General features: G+C 40.2%; 2 protein-coding genes across 2 annotated transcripts; both read right to left on the bottom strand.

The window, feature by feature from the left end:
* Nucleotides 1-3,839: 3,839 nt before the first annotated feature.
* LOC120635038 (piggyBac transposable element-derived protein 1-like) lies at nt 3,840-5,060 on the bottom strand. The gene has a single exon (XM_039905944.1). It carries the CDS (start codon nt 5,058-5,060, stop codon nt 3,840-3,842), a length of 1,221 nt encoding a protein of 406 aa, XP_039761878.1.
* A 10,392-nt stretch (nt 5,061-15,452) lies between these two features.
* Nucleotides 15,453-16,331, bottom strand: LOC120635037. The gene has a single exon (XM_039905942.1). The coding sequence runs from the start codon at nt 16,329-16,331 to the stop codon at nt 15,453-15,455; it is 879 nt and encodes a 292-aa protein (XP_039761876.1).
* Nucleotides 16,332-17,243: the final 912 nt, after the last annotated feature.

Genomic DNA, 17,243 nt, shown 5'->3' with positions numbered 1-17,243 from the left:
GTAACCCCAATGAATGGAATGTTTTTATCAATGAAGAGTCCGCCAGGCTCTATTTTTAGTTTTATTCCCGTGCAAGTGTTTGCAGTGCCTGCTGTTCATTTTCAATGCCATGAGCAATGGATGTTACATTCGCCAATATTTTTCTATAGCTATAATATATATAATATACTAGCTGTTGCCCGCGACTTCGTCTGCGTTTGATTTTGTTTTTAAAGTATTCAGTATCGCTAAGCCTTAAATGAGTATAGTTGTATATACATATAACATGTGACTGTCAATTAATTATAGACAAATAATCTTCTATATATATAAAAGAGGATGTTTGTATATATGTCATCGATAAACTCAGAAACTATTTGACCGATCATTATGAAAATTGGTATGCTTATGTATTTTTTCACGGAGGTTTATATGCTATGCCCATTGATGTAACTCCCCACCAGGCGGCGCTGTCAAGTATCGACTTCCGCCCCGTTCAACCGATTGTCATAAAAATTGGTATGACCATGTATTTTTCCACGGAGAAAACGAACATGCTATGTCCATTGATGTAACTCCCCACCAGGCGGCGCTGTCAAGTATCGACTTCCGCCCCGTTCAACCGATTGTCATAAAAATTGGTATGACCATGTATTTTTCCTCGGAGAAAACGAACATGCTATGTCCATTGATGTAACTCCCCACCAGGCGGCGCTGTCAAGTATCGACTTCCGCCCCGTTCAACCGATTGTCATAAAAATTGGTATGACCATGTATTTTTCCACGGAGAATGTAAATATGATGTCCATGTTATTAAATATCACCATCATATAGCGCTTCAATGCATTAAGTTCTATAGCGATCAACTGATTCAAAATTTTATATGCGGCAATGAATGCAATAAAATGTTTTCTCATTAAATTCAATGAGTTATTTTACAACTTATATTAAATAAGAAAATAAAAGAAATAACTAACCTTCTTTTGTAAACAAAAAAATATAATTTATTTAAAAAGCAAATCAGCTAACTTCAAATATATCATTTGTTATTGAAAATAAAAATAAAGCAATAAAATAAAAAATAACTTATAATTATTATTTTAAAATAACATGATCATGTACTAAAAAAATTGATTTGTAATTTTTTATTATTTATTTTTAAAATATAAAAAACTGATAACTTGTATATTATCAAAATATATAAAAGGCAAAGGTCACTGACTGACTGACTGATTGACTGATCTATCAACACACAGCTCGAACCACTTGACTGATTGGGCTGAAATTTTGCACACAGATAGTTATTACAACGTAGGCGTCCGCTAGGAAAGGATTTTTTAAATTCCATCAGGGTTAAATATGGGATGAAAGTTTGTAAAAAATTCTTCATTTATCAATTTATTTTTCAAGCTACATCAATTAAACTTTGATTTTAGGTTTTCGATTTATAATAAAGAAATACGTATTTCATAGGGGATCTAAATTTATATGAAAGTTTCTGATTTTCTAAGTAATTTCCGTTCATATTTTTCTATAAGCAGCAAGACCTTTTTTTAACCCTTTGTAGTAAATTTAACAAATCAAAAATAAAACTTCTTTAATTACACGCTTTTTATTTACCTGTATGTTTGTATGTTTGTAACATACTCCCTTGGACTTGATTTTGATTCTCCTCAAACGGTTTGATTTCGTCCAAACTTAGTAGATATATCGAAGGCCGATGACAATAAACTAATTTGATAAACAAAAATTTTGGTTAACACATTGAACGCCGATTCAACTTTAGTAGTTGTTCCGTTTGGGCCGTGGAGCGACAGCAATACTACCCGTTCAGGCCGTGGGGCTCACAGGTGACCGCGCGACGGACTCGTGTTTGAACTCAATTTTCTCGCTGGAGGACACAGTGCCGGTACAAAACTATATTGAGCGTGCCCGGCGCGGCCCTGGAGAACAGTTTACGCATACTAGCTCGTTTCGACACTAAGTATAAATAAAAATAGGTAAAAAAACTTTTTAAGTTAAACGGTTTTATGTTAAACATACATTGCAATGTTTAAGATAAATGTACTAAAAACCAAAAAATAATAAAATAGATACAGTCGTGGGAATTATAAACATATGCATAGACTAGACTAAAATAAAACTGTGGGGCACGTCAATTGTCTACAAATTATCGACTTAATGTGCGATAGAAGAATCGTTTAATTCGTCGTTAAAATAGGCAGTTGGCCCGCAGACGGTGAGGAAATTACTTACTATTTTCTTGCTCATGGAAATTCCAATAGTTATACACTCCATGTAAATAAAAGAGATGTTTCAACTAGTTTATCGTTGGACATTCACACTGATGGCTCGCGAGGAATCGTTTCACTGCTCGTAGTTTGTCTTTAATCGACATAACATATGATAAAAGTACTACTCGCTCACCACTATGAAACCCTAATTTGTAGACAATTGACGTGCCCCACAGTTTTATTTTAGTCTAGTCTATGCATATGTTTATAATTCCCACGACTGTATCTATTTTATTATTTTTTGGTTTTTAGTACATTTATCTTAAACATTGCAATGTATGTTTAACATAAAACCGTTTAACTTAAAAAGTTTTTTTACCTATTTTTATTTTCTAGTTATTAGTTTTTATTTCGCATTCTGTTTAATTCATTTAGTGCTTCATTATTGCAAGGTTTCTTGCCCGTTAGTTTATTGCAGTCCAACTCCTCTATACGTAGTCCCTGCAAAGATCTTACTCTACTAAGAGCCACGTAGGCTTGACCTTCTTCAAACAGTTTCGCACCTAAGTATACGACTGCGTGATCCCCAGTGCTGCCCTGCATTTTATGTATTGTAGAAGCCCATGATAGTATTGAAGGCATATAGAAATAAATAATATATATGTAATATATAATAATATATATATTTAATTTCTATATGTAGAGGCCGCCATCTTGGATTTTAATTTTATATAGTACATTGTATTATACTGGTTGAGCACTTTCATTTGATACCCATATTGATGGGATCGATAAAACCTACGTTATCCGCCATTTTGTAGCGGCCGCCATCTTGTATTTCAATTTTTTATAGTATATTGTTTTCTGCTTGTTGAGCCCTTTCATTTGATACCCATATTGATGGGATTGATAAAACCTACGTTATCCGCCATTTTGTAGCGGCCGCCATCTTGGATTTCAATTTTTTATAGTATATTGTATTCTGCTTGTTGAGACCTTTCATTTGATACCCATATTGATGGGATTAATAAAACATAAATTATCCGCCATTTTGTAGCGGCGGCCATCTTGAATTTATAATGATAATGAATAAACATAATTGTATTGTCACCAAAATCCAAAGCGTATACAAAATTTCAGATTAATCGGTTGACAGGAAGAGGGTGAAATTTGAATTACTAAATTTGACCCAAGAATAATAAATAAAACAAACGGGGTGAGCTAAATAAAACCGTTTAAAAAAGACTATGTTGATTTTTGGCTAAGTATACAAGATGTGGTTTTAAAACAAAAGAAGGTTTACAAAATATATGGTTTTTTAGAAAATATTTAAAACCGTTTTATTATATATGGCCTAAAAAATAAACTAAACAAACTTCGAAAAAAACATAAAATAACTCAAAAATTACTACTAAATTAAACTTTGTCATGAATATTTGGCGAATAAATGAAATCAGTCTTAACAACAAAATAAACACATTTCCATTCTTTGCGTCGCGCAGTCGGGTAAAAAATTGGTCAATGATGAAGCACATTGAAGCGAGATATGCAAAGAAAAGGCTTCTCCGGGCATTGTGGACAAAACATTCTCACCTTTTTAGTCTTGTTTTGAACCAACTTTTTGCCTTAAGTAGCTGCGTTAATTTTGTAACAATTCACACATGCCCGCCTGCTAGTTCTGGCTTGCCCTTCTTTTTGTTGCAGTTTGTGTATCATTCTTCTAGGTCTTTCAACTGGAACATCTTGTTGGCTACAAAACGACTTCAGTAATTCCAGCCGGAAGTCTGCCATTTGTATTTTCTTGTCAGTAACGCTTTGATACAAGACCAGTGCATTGACCACTGCTGTGTTCAGGAGAAGGTTGATTGCATCTTTCTTGTACCATTTTATCGATTTCCTCAGTGGAGTTGAGTAAGCAGCCATCTGATCGGACATATCTACAGCTCCTTTAGCACCGTTATAATCAATGACTATTTTCGGTTTAGAAATAACTTTGATAAGTTTTCGGACATTTTGAAATCGCACTGAGTGTTTTGTGGACAGCAAAAGGACATCTCTTTTATCCTTCCACTTCATTACAGTTATGCCCTCATCGCTTTCCTTCGCCACGAATTGTCCTCGCTTCAGTTTAGCATTTACATCCTTTGGCAGATGCTTCCGGTTCTTCCGAATCGTGCCTACGAGATGAGTCTCTGCATCCAGAAGATTTTTGGCAAGATCTATACTCGTGTACCAGTTGTCGGTCACTAGCGTATGTCCCTTGTATAGAAGATCGCTGCATAAAGACATAACGACTTTAAACGGTGTAGTATTGACTTCATCGTTATTCTTTCCTGCGTATACATTTATTTTATATGTATATCCAGGAATGGTACATAACTTAAACTCCTTTATACCATATTTATGCCTTTTTTGTTTATTGTATTGTCGAAAAATTATTCGTCCGCGAGAAGGCACCACGCTTTCATCTATGCAGATCTCTTCGGAAGGGGTGTAGTTTTTTTGGAAGTTCCTGTTCATAACTTCGAGCAATTTCTGAATCTTGTGTAATTTATTAGATTTATTGTCTTCATCTTGTTGAGAAAAGTGCAGCATTTGCAACAGCAACTCAAATCGGTTTCGACTCATTATTGTTCGAGGAAAATTCTGTCCAAGTACAGCATCTTTTGACCAGTAGTAGGATATTTTGGGTAATTTTACGATACCCAAGAAAATAATCAATCCGAAAAATCGTTTTATCTCTGCTGCGGATGTAGGTTTCCATTGGCGAATCCGCGCAGCTTTAGATGCTGCGTCCGATACTGTGACTTTTTTGATAGCAAAGCTATTCGTATAATCGGCCACCATTTCAAATTCTTCGTCTGGTACTTAATTTTTGCCGCAAAGGTATGAGTGATATTATTTTTTATTGCCAGCTGATAGGCTAAACTCAGAACATCCTTTCTGACTAAGCCGAACAACCTAGTTTTCGTTTCTCTTCTTCTTCTGGCAACGCTGGTTTTCTTTCCAGTTTCGCACAAGTCGCTCCTTCAGCTGATACATCTAGTTTAGCTGCCAAACGTCTTAAAGTTGTTCAGAGTACTTTGTACAGTTTGGAAGCTTTTAGAGAACTCATTTTCTTATTTCGCACATCTTTGATATACTTTTTCATTGACTCCTTGCACCAAGTATGCCGTTGTCTTTGTGAAATTGGTTTTCGACATTGTTGGCTTTGAGACATTGCCTTAAAAGAAAACGAGTTGTAGAAAAACAGAAAAATAAGTTAACAGGCTGCTAATATGGCTTAGTATTTCATATTGGCCATAACGACTTCAGGCTCGTTTTTGATTAACAAAAATGTAACCTAAAAAGTATTGCGAAATGGGCTCCCAAATTCGTGCCGTATGGTCTAGTACACCATGCACCATAATCGTAGACGTCAATTGTACACTACTTTTTTTTTGACCTGCATCAACTAATAATTTTTCTTTTTCTTCAGCAAGTTCCATCGATTCTTCTGCGCTTTTTTTATTTTCCTGGAACTGATTGTAAAATTTTGTACCACAAACAGGAATATTTAAAATGGAACATAGCTCTTCGAACTAAGAAAACCCAACACCTGATGATACAATGCCGGCAGTGGCAGCAATATGTGCATAAATACTGTTTAAATCATCTACATTTTCAGATTTTATCAAGCAAATTTCTTCAAACATGTCAAGTTTGAAAATTTACAGCAGTCCAATTCTTTTGTGACGTGCTTTTTTTTTTATAATTCACGAAAGACATAATTGATGTCAATAATATGTCGTCCTGAAACCGGCTAAAAATTATTTTTTTCTTTTTCCACCTCTACAATGAAAGAATTGTCAGATTATTCATCATTGCCGAAACGTAGTCATAATATATCTTGCTAGATATTATTTTTATAAGAATTCTGTTTTATATGTCATTGATAAACCCTTTGTATAGAAACTCATTAGTTATTATTACATGAAATTTCTGGTACAGCGGATAGCAAAGATTCTTACACGTTCTGCGTACTATTTTTCATGCCAACTATATTCACGGGTTGTGAAGCTTTTATGGATCCAGTTAACAAGGCTTTCAAAGAAGGGCAATCGTCAGACGCCGTTACCGACTGCCCGCTGCGTTTCCCGACGTTGGAAACGCTCATGTCCAGTGGTGGTCAGTGCATTCACTTGTTTGGCTAATTGTGTTATCTGCCGAGCCATGACATCTAGTCCCTGATTCTAGTCTAGCAGTTGCTGTTACCTGGTGAGACGCTGGTGCGATGTCGTGGACTCTCTGAGCCAGTTCTTGCAGGGGCAAGTTTTACTGTGACGCTATTATAGTCTGGAGATTCAGTGGTTATCGACTTGTCCAAACGTCAGTGTGGAAATCATCAGGCATATTGGGTCCTGCCAGTTGCAGAAGGTGTCGTAAGAACTGGGATGATTGACGATCTCCCTGTTCCTCCGATTGTAATAGCTGTTTCACCTTTTTTTGTCTGGATAAATATTGACGCTGGTAGGTTATCTTTAGTATTTTCCATACAAATTTTAAAGCACGTAGTAAAATTTGGTTTTGTCATCGGTAATTCCAGCTATATTCAATTGAGCTTCAATTTGAGCGAACCATATCAATGGCTTCTGGGCCCAAAATGGCGGCACGCGTACGCCGATGGTTCCGCTAACGGATCTCTATTTATCGGTGTACGGCTACTTTTCTTTTTATGTGAAGCTCCGGAACGTTCTGTGTCGTCACTGCTCAAGATTCTAACGTCATCGTTCGGCGCTACCAGTCATGGTTGTTTGGTGGCGGTTTTGTTGCGGAAGCGGTTAACAAAAGATAAAGTTCTCACAGATCCGTACTTATAGTTTATTGCACACACAAAAACATATGTCTATACATAGAAGGCGGAGCACTACCAGTCATTTAAAAGCTAGAGGCAAGAAAACGGTACAACGAAGCCGACGTCAGAAATAATTAAATTAGCGATGTTACGCAACCGGCGTGCATACAAAAAGCAGGGATTTCCCGTCTCTATACTCTCTATATTCGAAGTGTTATTAGCTGTGAATCTTACGGGTTTCAACAGCGTCACCGGTGGTTACGGGTTTCAACAGCGTCGCCTGATGAAGGGTTTTGAGCCCCAGGGCTCGAGAAATATCGGGGTGACGTCCTAGGGGCGTCTCCTGCGAGACTCGGAACGCGGCTCAGGCGGTCGTCGGAATTTGGAGGACTGATCGGACGGTGATTAGTCCGTACGTCCCCACGTAAGATATCGGGGACCTCGTCTTCGCTGGCGAAGACGCTGTGTCGTGGTTTTATGTCATAGGTGTGTCTAGCGCTAAGGCCCTAGCATAAGGAGCGTTGTCCGTCGTTATGTCGTCGTCGGAGTCGTCAAGGACGTGTCTGGGCCGTCTCCTATTAGGATTACTGACGTTTGGATTGGACGTGTAAGAACACGCCTTCACCACTAACAGATTAGGGTGAGACTCGGTTCTCTTAAAATAACTTTTAGAGAGCCGTTTGAAGTAACTAGCTATCGTAGGGAGGTCTAGGTCCTTATGAAGGTCAGAGTTGCGCACGAACCACGGGCAGTTGGTGGCGGCCATGCGCATGAATTTGTTTTGCAGCTTTTGCAAGCTGCTTAACGATCTGAGGTGAGGAGGTGTGCAAACACGGGACTCGCGTAGGACATTATAGGGCGAATACAGATTTTGTATAAGGTGACCTTGTGTCTGAGGGATATTTTACTTTTGCCGCTGATCATGGGGTAGAGACGACTTACCACAAACGCGGCCATATTACGGACCCTGCGAATGTGCGCTGCGAAGCTCATACGCTTATCAAAGGTGACTCCTAGGTACTTGACTTTATTTTGCCAAGGGAAAATTGAGGGTTATCTGTTTACGATTCCGGGGATACCTTCTGAAACCAGAGAAGAGCACCGCTGCGCTCTTCTCCGGGTTCACCTCGATCCTCCAACGCCGGAACCAATCGCCTAGGCGGTCGGCCGCGTTCTGGAGGCGAGTCCTAATGGTGTTAGGGTTTATGTCAGTGGCGTAGACGGCGGTGTCGTAGGCGATTTGGGCGATGTGGACTTTGTTAAAGTCCTGTGGAATGTCGCTAGTGAAGAGCGCATAGAGTAAACGGGGAGAGCGAGGAGCCCTGAGGGACTCCCGCTCTTATCGGCCTGGCAGAGAATAACGTTCCGTCTATACGGTAACGGAAAGTGCGGTTCGTGAGATAATTCCTCAACAGGTGCACTAACCTGTTGGGAACTCCTAAATGGTGGAGCTTGTAAAGCAAGCCTTCGTGCCATACTCTGTCGAACGCTTTAGCCACGTCGAAGAATATAGCGCCGGTCGGAATTTAGCTCGTTAGGCTGTGAAACCCGTGTAGGACGTGTTCCGTGAAGCGGTGCGCCTGTTGGACGCAAGAGTGTTTGGCTCTGAAGCCGAATTGCTGGTCATTGAGAAGCTTTGGCTCCTCTACGACTGCCTTTAGTCTGTTGAGAATTACCCGCTCAAACACCTTCGCCAGTTAATTGAGTAGGCTTATAGTAGGTAGTAGGTAGCTAGTGGGAAGATTGCGGGGTTTGCCCGGCTTCGGGATACCTATTACGTTTGCTTCTTTCCACGAATCGGGAAAGTAGCAGTGTACCAAGAACGTGTTGAAAATAACAACCAGTAGGTTTATTATTTCACCGGGGAGTAATTTAAATGTTTTATTATTGATGGAATCGGGACCGGGGGCTTTTTTACTGTGAAAGCCCTTGATAATCGTATGAACCTCCTCGCAGGTCGTGTCGGGCGGTTTGTCGGGTCTAAGTAACGGTGGGGTTGCTGCGACTCAACTACTCTTTGAGAGAGAACGGGCCAGCTTGTAGTATGCTACATGCGATGGCCTGAGCTCTCCCATTAAGCGGTCCCATTTGTCGTCGCGGAGTAACTTGAGGTTATCCAAAAGTTCCCTTTGGGTCTTCCAGAGAAGTCTCCGGTTACGTATGTTTGGACATTTGTCATGGGCTCTTTGAAGTCGGTTCTTATTAGTGATCAACTGTCTAGCTTCGTCCGGGAGAGGCCTACGGACGGGTTCGATCGGCATTACCCGGGAGGAGATGCTGACAGAGTGACCGATGTGGTTCACCAGGTGCAGGCAGCACGGGCGTCTTCTAATGAATCTATGGTGACAGGAATTTGAGAGAGATGCTCCCATTCTTTCGACTTTAGATGCTCTGCGAGCGTCTTGTAGTCGATGATCATTCGGGACGGGGGCGCCCCTGTGGGCAGGGGACCTAGCTGAACGGGACGGTGGTCTGAACATAATTAGGGAATGCGGTTTGAGTCTACCGTTAGTCGTACTAGGCATTGTTAATGATTTGTTGGACTCGCCTTATGGTACTAAGTAAGCCTTGATACTTTTCATAGGCTACCAGTAAGTTGATCTTAGCCGTCGATTGAATCGACTATGAACTGGGTTCCCTGCATTGCCGAGGCTCCGACAAGGAGAGAGTTCTGGGGACCGGCGGCGGACTTGGCCGCCGACGTCTGGGAGAGCAGTGAGGCTGCGGACGGGGAGGCTGACGAGGCCCCGGATGCCTGGGTGGCGGTGGTGCGGGGAGCGTTGTTCGCTTTGTACAAAGGTTGGTTTCATGCACTGGTAGCTGGTGCCGGTGCCGGAACGAAACGAGGCTGCGGCGGGTCTACGACCGTTCGAGTAACCCCTTCGCTTGGTCGGCCGAGGTGCCTTCGAGCAGCCGCGATAATTCGCGGGGTGCCCTTGGGTCCTGCAGAGTACGCAGCTAGGGGGCTCGTCGACGGTCCTATCCCGCCGGGAGCAGTCGGAGGTGCCGTGGTCAAACCCCGGGAACTTAACACAACGGGGGCGGGCGAAGCAATTCCTTGCGGAATGCCCTTACAATTGGCAGCGATGGCATTCGCCGATCTTGCCGCGGTTGTTTGGCCTTTCGACATTAATGCCGCATAGCCTGCAGAGGGTAGACAAGTTGTAAACTTGTTTACCTTCCGGTGTCAGTTCTATTATGGCTAGAACCATGTCGTAGGGGCTCCCTACGACATGGTTCTAGCCTGTTGCGGGCGTTGTACAGCCTGTGTACTTCGATTACGGGGATTTTTTGGGACAGAAGGTCCTCTTTGATGTAATCGGTGTTTATCTCCTTGAGAATCCCGCGGATGATAACACGCAGTACTCCTCTTGGAGGGCGAAGGTGTGATAGCCTATGGACTGCTCTCTGAGGAGAGTGGTTAGCTTGCGATGGTCATCGGAGGACGGGCATTGCACCTTAATGCCAATGGCCGTGGAGTGGGCGGAGGAGAAGCTAATTTCTCGCTCCGTGAGTCTCGGGAGGAGGTTCATCCAAGCGAGCTTCTCTCTAATGAAGAGAGGTAGGACTTTTTCCCTAGCGGGTTCCTCCATGGGGGAGTCTTCGGACTCCTCCTCGGGGGTTGCCTGGGAGTTTTCGGGGTTGCGAGCACGTTTAGTCGGAATGGGCGTTACGGGGTCGATGGTGACCTTTTTCGCGGGGTTACCTTTCGATTTCGAGGGTTTTAGTTTCCTCTTCTTGTGGGAGACAGTGTAGAAGCCATCGTCTACCTCAGAAGAGGCTGGGGAGGTCGATTCAAATGTTAGTATTGGAGTTTCCTCCACATGCATGTATTGCCCTGAAGGGGCTGGGGTCGCGTTTGGTACGGGTCGGGTTAGACGCGGGTCCCGGGGGGACGCCTGGGGGTTAGGGGCGATCTGGAATCCACGCATATACTCTGCGTGGTTCCTTTCTAAGTCTGCTAATAGGGCTGCCAGGTTCAGGTTGAGGATCTTTGCGGGATCCACAACTGCCCTGGGTAGTAAATAAGTTGGCCTTCCCGCCATTGCAGGGAGGTGGGTACCTAAGGTGTGGCCCTAAGGGCCCTCACCCTTCGGAGGCGAGGGTTGTGTACCTAAGTGCTTATGACTAGTGTAGTTACAGGAATCCTAGACCCTACCTGCACTGCACTGACACAAACACAACAGATTGAAAACCACAAAACGTCACCAATACACCGCACAGAAGTGAGAGTCTCAAGCCGCATATGTGTTGAACTTGTCGATTGGAGCATCGACTGCGTACTCAAAAGTACGCGAGTTCAGGCAACCGTCTGCAACGGATGTCAGAAGCGAAGTGGCGTAGTGAGTATATATCATCATTACAATTCTGTTATTCAACCTATCATATCGACCGAGCGAACCAATCAAACACAATCAACAATGGCGTCACTATCTATCTCACTCTTAAGTAAAATGACATCACCGTCTATCTCACTATTATTTAAGTTAAATGATGTCCCACTTTTACTCTCCTATAGCACCACTATCTGTCCTACTATAATAATTTCAAGAAAAATTAAAAGTAAAATATTTTTTTTTTATGTGAACTGTAGAAATATTTTTATTTTTTGCGATTGTGGTCCTTAACTTCATTGCTTTTCCTGGTCCAGCTGCCGTCAGGATAATGGTCCATTGATTATTCGCAATAATCTCAAAAAAATCTTGGGTTTATTGCGTGATCATGGTATTTCAGACTGTTATTTCGTCGAATAATTTGCTATCATCCAAATTTACCCCTTTACCAATGAGAAACCGTATTGATGGCATAATGTCGTCATACTCAATAGTGTTGTCCTTTTTCATTAACATCCATTCAAAAATCTCCGATTCCATTAAAGGCTGCCATCTGTTTAGTTTGTTTAGTTTAATAGTCCCGACAACATTTATAAGATTTTTGGATGCCATTCAAGAATTCATCTTTCTTCTCTTCGCTGCTAAAATTAGAGATCAAATCTCTAACTTTCAGTGGAACGAATTTTGCATCTTCTCTTGCTTTTAGCGTGTCATTTAGTGTTTGCAAAATCTTTGCGAAATAAATGAATTTTGAATTTTTTTTTTTGAATTGAATGGTATTTATGAAAATGGAGAATAGAAGAGGAGATAGTACACCACCCTGTGGAACACCAGCAAGGAGGCGGCAGTAAGTAGACAATTTATCTTTGACTCTGATACATTGCGTACGATCATGTAAATAAGAATGGAACCATCTAACTACAGGTGAAGAAATATTAATGGAATCTAGTATGGCCAAGAGAATCTCAAAATCCACAGTGTTGAATGCATTGGAGAAATCAAGCAAAGCCTAAATGGTCACCTGCTTATTATCAATTCATTGGTTAAAGCCGTGACAGTGCTGTGCCCACGACGAAAGCCAGTTTGTAAAGTGCTAAGAATATTATTTTTAGAAAGAAATAAAGATAATTGAGAATTAACAATACGTTCCAGGACTTTAGATAAGAACGGAAGAATAGAAATAGGTATAAAATGAGAAAACAAAGACGGGTTAGAATTTTTAGGAATAGGTATGACCTCAGCTATACGCCAGGCACTAGGAAAGGTACTAGATGAGAGTGATTGATTAAATAAGTAGCACAGAACGTGTAAGATGTAATCTAAACTTAACAATATCATCTTACGGCTGATACCGTCATTTCCCAAAGCATCTGATTTAACTGCATTTACGAGTATGTTCTTTTTTATTTCGACAGGACTGACCACGCTAAATTGGAACTAATTAAAAATGAGGTTTTGAACGCGAGCTTATCGAAGCCAGAGTTTCAGATTTGCGACTAATACTAGTTGTTACATTACTGAAATGACGATTCAAAGCTATCCGATATCCACACTATCAGGAAAATTTTTTTGCTGGCGACCAATGCCCAAAGTTTCCAAAAATTTCCATCAACTGAAGAGTGGATATAATTGCGCTGCGCGTCTCTGCACATCTTGTTACACCGATTCCGCAGCCGCTTTTACTTAAGCAAGTTGGCATCAGAGGGTTTGATCTTATACCTTGATTTCGCCGCGTTACGCTTAGACATGGCAAGTTTTATATCATGAGTAAGCCACGGTGCAGGCAGATGCTTCAGTTTAATCGGTCGAAAAGGTGCATGGATATCAAAAAGTTCAATAAGAAGAGAATTGAAAATAGAGATCTTTTCATCCAGCGAAGGAGCATTGAAAACTACGTCCCAATCTATGCAATTTAGATCCCGCAAGAAATTATCGTTGCTAAACTTGTGAATACTACGACGCATGACTGTTGTTGGCTTGAGCTTAGGCGGGCGCACATTATAGGATAGGTATACCAAATCGTGGTAAGAAAAGGCTTCCGCAGAAAGCTGGCCAAAAGAACTAACATACTCCGATGCAGAGACAATCGTCAAATCCAGCTGTGAAGGCGAGCAGTTCGGAAAGAAATGTGTGGGACTCGTTGGAAGCAAAGACAAATTTGTGCTATTTTTTATATTTTATAGCTTATGGGCCGGCGAATCATCTTTAACTAGGCAAGTATTCAAATTGTCTTATTATGTCTTGTATCAAAGGGCCTAGCGTTATAACATATGACAATGTTGTAACTGTGTTTATAAATCTTGTTTTAATTGATTGAATAAAAGAGCAACGGTAGAGTTTCTTGCCAGTGGTCTTCTCTGCCGAAGACAGCATTTCGAACTGGTAGTAGAGTCATTTAAAGATAACAAGTAATATGAATTATAGAGAAACTTAATATACAGTATAAGAGTCGGTCCAGTTGTTTTATTTCACTCCTTGGGAAGACAGGGTTATAAAGTACAGACCCACAACACTGAGCTAATGCAGGTTGGTGGGCATTATTGATATCTTTTATAAAATATGACCTTAATAGAAATGAAGAATAATAGTCATGAGAATAAATGATTACTGCTATGAAACTAGGTATTTAGCTTCAATAATACTGTTAATTAATGAAAGATCTAAATGCCATCCTGAACATTGTTAGTATTGAAGTTAAAATCTGAATAGCTGGTCATCTATCCCATATTTTTTTTGCACACGCTATTGTGAAGTACATGAGCCGGACAGCCAACTACAATAATATTTTTTTTTAATTGATGGACGATTTAGTCCACCAAAATTTACATTGGCGTTGTCCGCAGTGACTGAGATGCATTTTTCCGATAAATCATATTTTTGTAATGTTTTCATAATCATTTCAGCAAACGTTTCAGAAGTTTCACTCGGGGTACTATGAATATCCAATAATTTTGTTTGAATTCCTCCATTTTCGCAATCAAAATACTGAATCATTATTGGGAAAATCTTATCGGAGCCATGATTGGTTGCGTCGGTAGAAACTCCGATATAGTGAATATTATTCAATGATACAGTCAGATCTTTAACAACCCATGGACTTATAACACCAACGATGATTGCTTCGGTTATGGTTCTTGAGCAAGTAATCTCGCTCGCAATATCAGAGTCGGGAAAAATTACTTTCATTAGTCGCCCAGTACACTCCATTGAATTACATATAGGATTGGTGGTGCTTAACAGTATAAAAAGCGAGCGTACCTTCAGCAGCAGACTGTTTTTGTTTACTCTCTGAAGACGATGATGCAAAACTGTCAGTGACTTTTTTATTAGTTTTCACGGTCGTATGTTTAGTCTTGTGCTTTTTACTTGTGATATGCGTTTCAATATCAGAAAATCCTTTATTTTTTATAGATATATTACAGTTACAAATCGTGCAATAAGCTTCAGTGGGCGCTCGGACTTTTTTCGAAAAAGAATATTTGGTTTTCATTACCTCGGTAAATGTGCATTCTCGTTTTCTACCACATGAACTTCAGGCCATTTTCGTATTCTTTGACACGAATAGAAGAAAGTGGGGGAAATACGAACACCTAAGGGATAACTTAAATAAAACAGTAAAATTTTATCACAGTTTCTTTATTGTTTAATTATAAAGATTACTTATCTCTCTAACTAATTCACTAATCAACATATTTATATTAAATAAATTGTAACCATATGAAAAAAAAAAAACAAAACCCTTAGTGTTCGGCTTTACCCGACACGTAACGTGGGTAAACACGAACACCAAGTGGGGTAATTACGTACTAACATTAATAGCGACAGTGATCACATTTATAACCCAACGATGTTGACTGTCCATCAGTAAAATTCTCGTGAGCCCATTTTTGACACACGTAGCACATAATCCAGTCTTCTACGAGGGGTTCTATATATTTATCTCCACAAAAAATACAAAAATAATTTGCCTTTTCACCCTTTTCTTTTGTATTTTGACTAGGGTCACTAAAATCTTTTATATTCTTGAAATTCTTTAATACTCTTTTAATCTCTTTATTTAAATGTTTCTTATCACTGCACTCCATTCTTTTTATTTGAGATCCTTTTTTTGGCATTTTTTTCGTTTGCTTTCTTGATTTCTTCTGCTTTAGCTCTTGTTCTATTTTCCTTTTCCTCTAACTGGTCTTTAATAAGTGTGCTCGTAAGAATAGTTGATTTTTTCTTCCTTATTTTGCGTTTGGTTATTTTTGGACGAATAATAGGCAGTTCAACGATCTCGGATAGGGAGACTGCATGCGTCCTTGTATCATCGCTTTGTAAATTAACAGAACCTGTATCGGAAGCCTGGACACCAAGATCTTCTAAACTGTGAACTTGGGTTATATCAGCATGATTGTGAGCATCAGAAGTTTGATGAACGTCAGTTACTTGGTTATCTGGAGGTTGTGTATTCTTATGAATGTTTTGTGTTGGATTTATTGTTGCTTGTGGGGTATTCTGAGATATATATGGTTGGATTGAATCGAACTCAATTGGGCGCAAGGGATATATTCCTGCAGATCTAAATCCACTTGCAGCGTTTTCAAGATTACTGCAACGGTTAAAAGAATTTGTAAACATTTCGACTATGTCATATTGTGTAATGGGCTGTCCAAATCGATCTGCCATGTGATTCTCACATTCTTGATTGTATGCAGTTTTGATAGGGCCGAAATATGTCAAGTCCAAGGGTTGGAGTTTATGTGAGGTGTGTGGTGGCAGAGTTAGCATAATGATTCCATGTTCTTTGCAGAGTGAGAATGCATCAAGACTTATATGACTCTCATGGTTATCTAAAATAAGCAAAATGGAGTCTACCTTTGAAGGTTTTGCATATGAAATTAAGTGGTGTAGCCAATCCACAAATAGGCTTTCATTTATCCATCCAGAGTCTGATACAGCCCCAACCATGTTAGGGTTACCTTTTAGTAATTGTTGATTCATACGCTTCCTTTTAAATATAAAAAATGGAGAAATGTATTGGCCGGCTGCACTAAATGCACAAAAAACTGTTGTTGTATATCCCCTTTCAGCACTCGTTGCCTTACCGACTTGTTTCTGACCTCTTACGGCCACTATTTTCTGATTTCTTTGGACCGTTGATATACCTGTCTCATCGACGTTAAAGATTTTATCAGGGTGAATATGATGTTTGTCTTGAATGGCCTTCAAATTATCATAAAAAACTTGAACGTCAGTTTCATTGAACGCAGTGATACAATTAAGTGAAGTCGCCTCGGGTGTTCTCAGAGATATGCTGGGATGTCTTTTCATGAAATTGTAATACCAGTCTTTTCCGGCTAGCTGTTTCACTCGGTCGAAACTGTGCTGAAGTTTGTTCTTCTCTGCATATCGGTACGCAATTTGGCGATGGTTAAGCCATAATAGAGTTAACTGCACTTTATGATATAATCGACAAGTTGCGTTTCCTGCTCTTCTGTAAATAACGGTTTACGTCCAGACCTTGGCTGTTTTATGACTGCTTTCTTTAGGCGGTCATTAATGGTTGTTTTTGGAACATTATAAGTTTCTGCTGCTCTGCCGATGCTGAGTTTTTTGGTTTTAACATCGTCTATAGCTTTTTTGAGATCGTCAAGACTGTACCTCGGTTCGGTATTTCTTTTGTAATTACGAGGCATCTGCAACAATAAAAAAAAGATGAACGGGGAACCAACAAAAGGGAGAGGGGTAATGTCGAACGTTCGACATGGAGGGTTCGTCTTTACCCCGCTGGCCCGAAAAAAAATGTAGGTTATATTTCTTTTGTAGATTGCGTCATTGTCATTTACCTCATTAATATGTGAGTGTTCCACTACGTAAACG

The sequence above is a fragment of the Pararge aegeria genome, chromosome 26, assembly GCF_905163445.1.
Source record: "Pararge aegeria chromosome 26, ilParAegt1.1, whole genome shotgun sequence".
In the NCBI taxonomy this organism is placed as follows: Eukaryota; Metazoa; Arthropoda; class Insecta; order Lepidoptera; family Nymphalidae; genus Pararge; species Pararge aegeria.
The sequence above is the reverse complement of the archived record's forward strand: the minus strand, read 5'-3'. Positions and strand labels throughout refer to the sequence as shown.

Coding starts and splice junctions, on each gene's coding strand:
- LOC120635038 (XM_039905944.1), bottom strand. CDS start 5,060: ATGGTGGCCGATTATACGAATAGCTTTGCTATCAAAAAAGTCACAGTA.
- LOC120635037 (XM_039905942.1), bottom strand. CDS start 16,331: ATGGTTGGGGCTGTATCAGACTCTGGATGGATAAATGAAAGCCTATTT.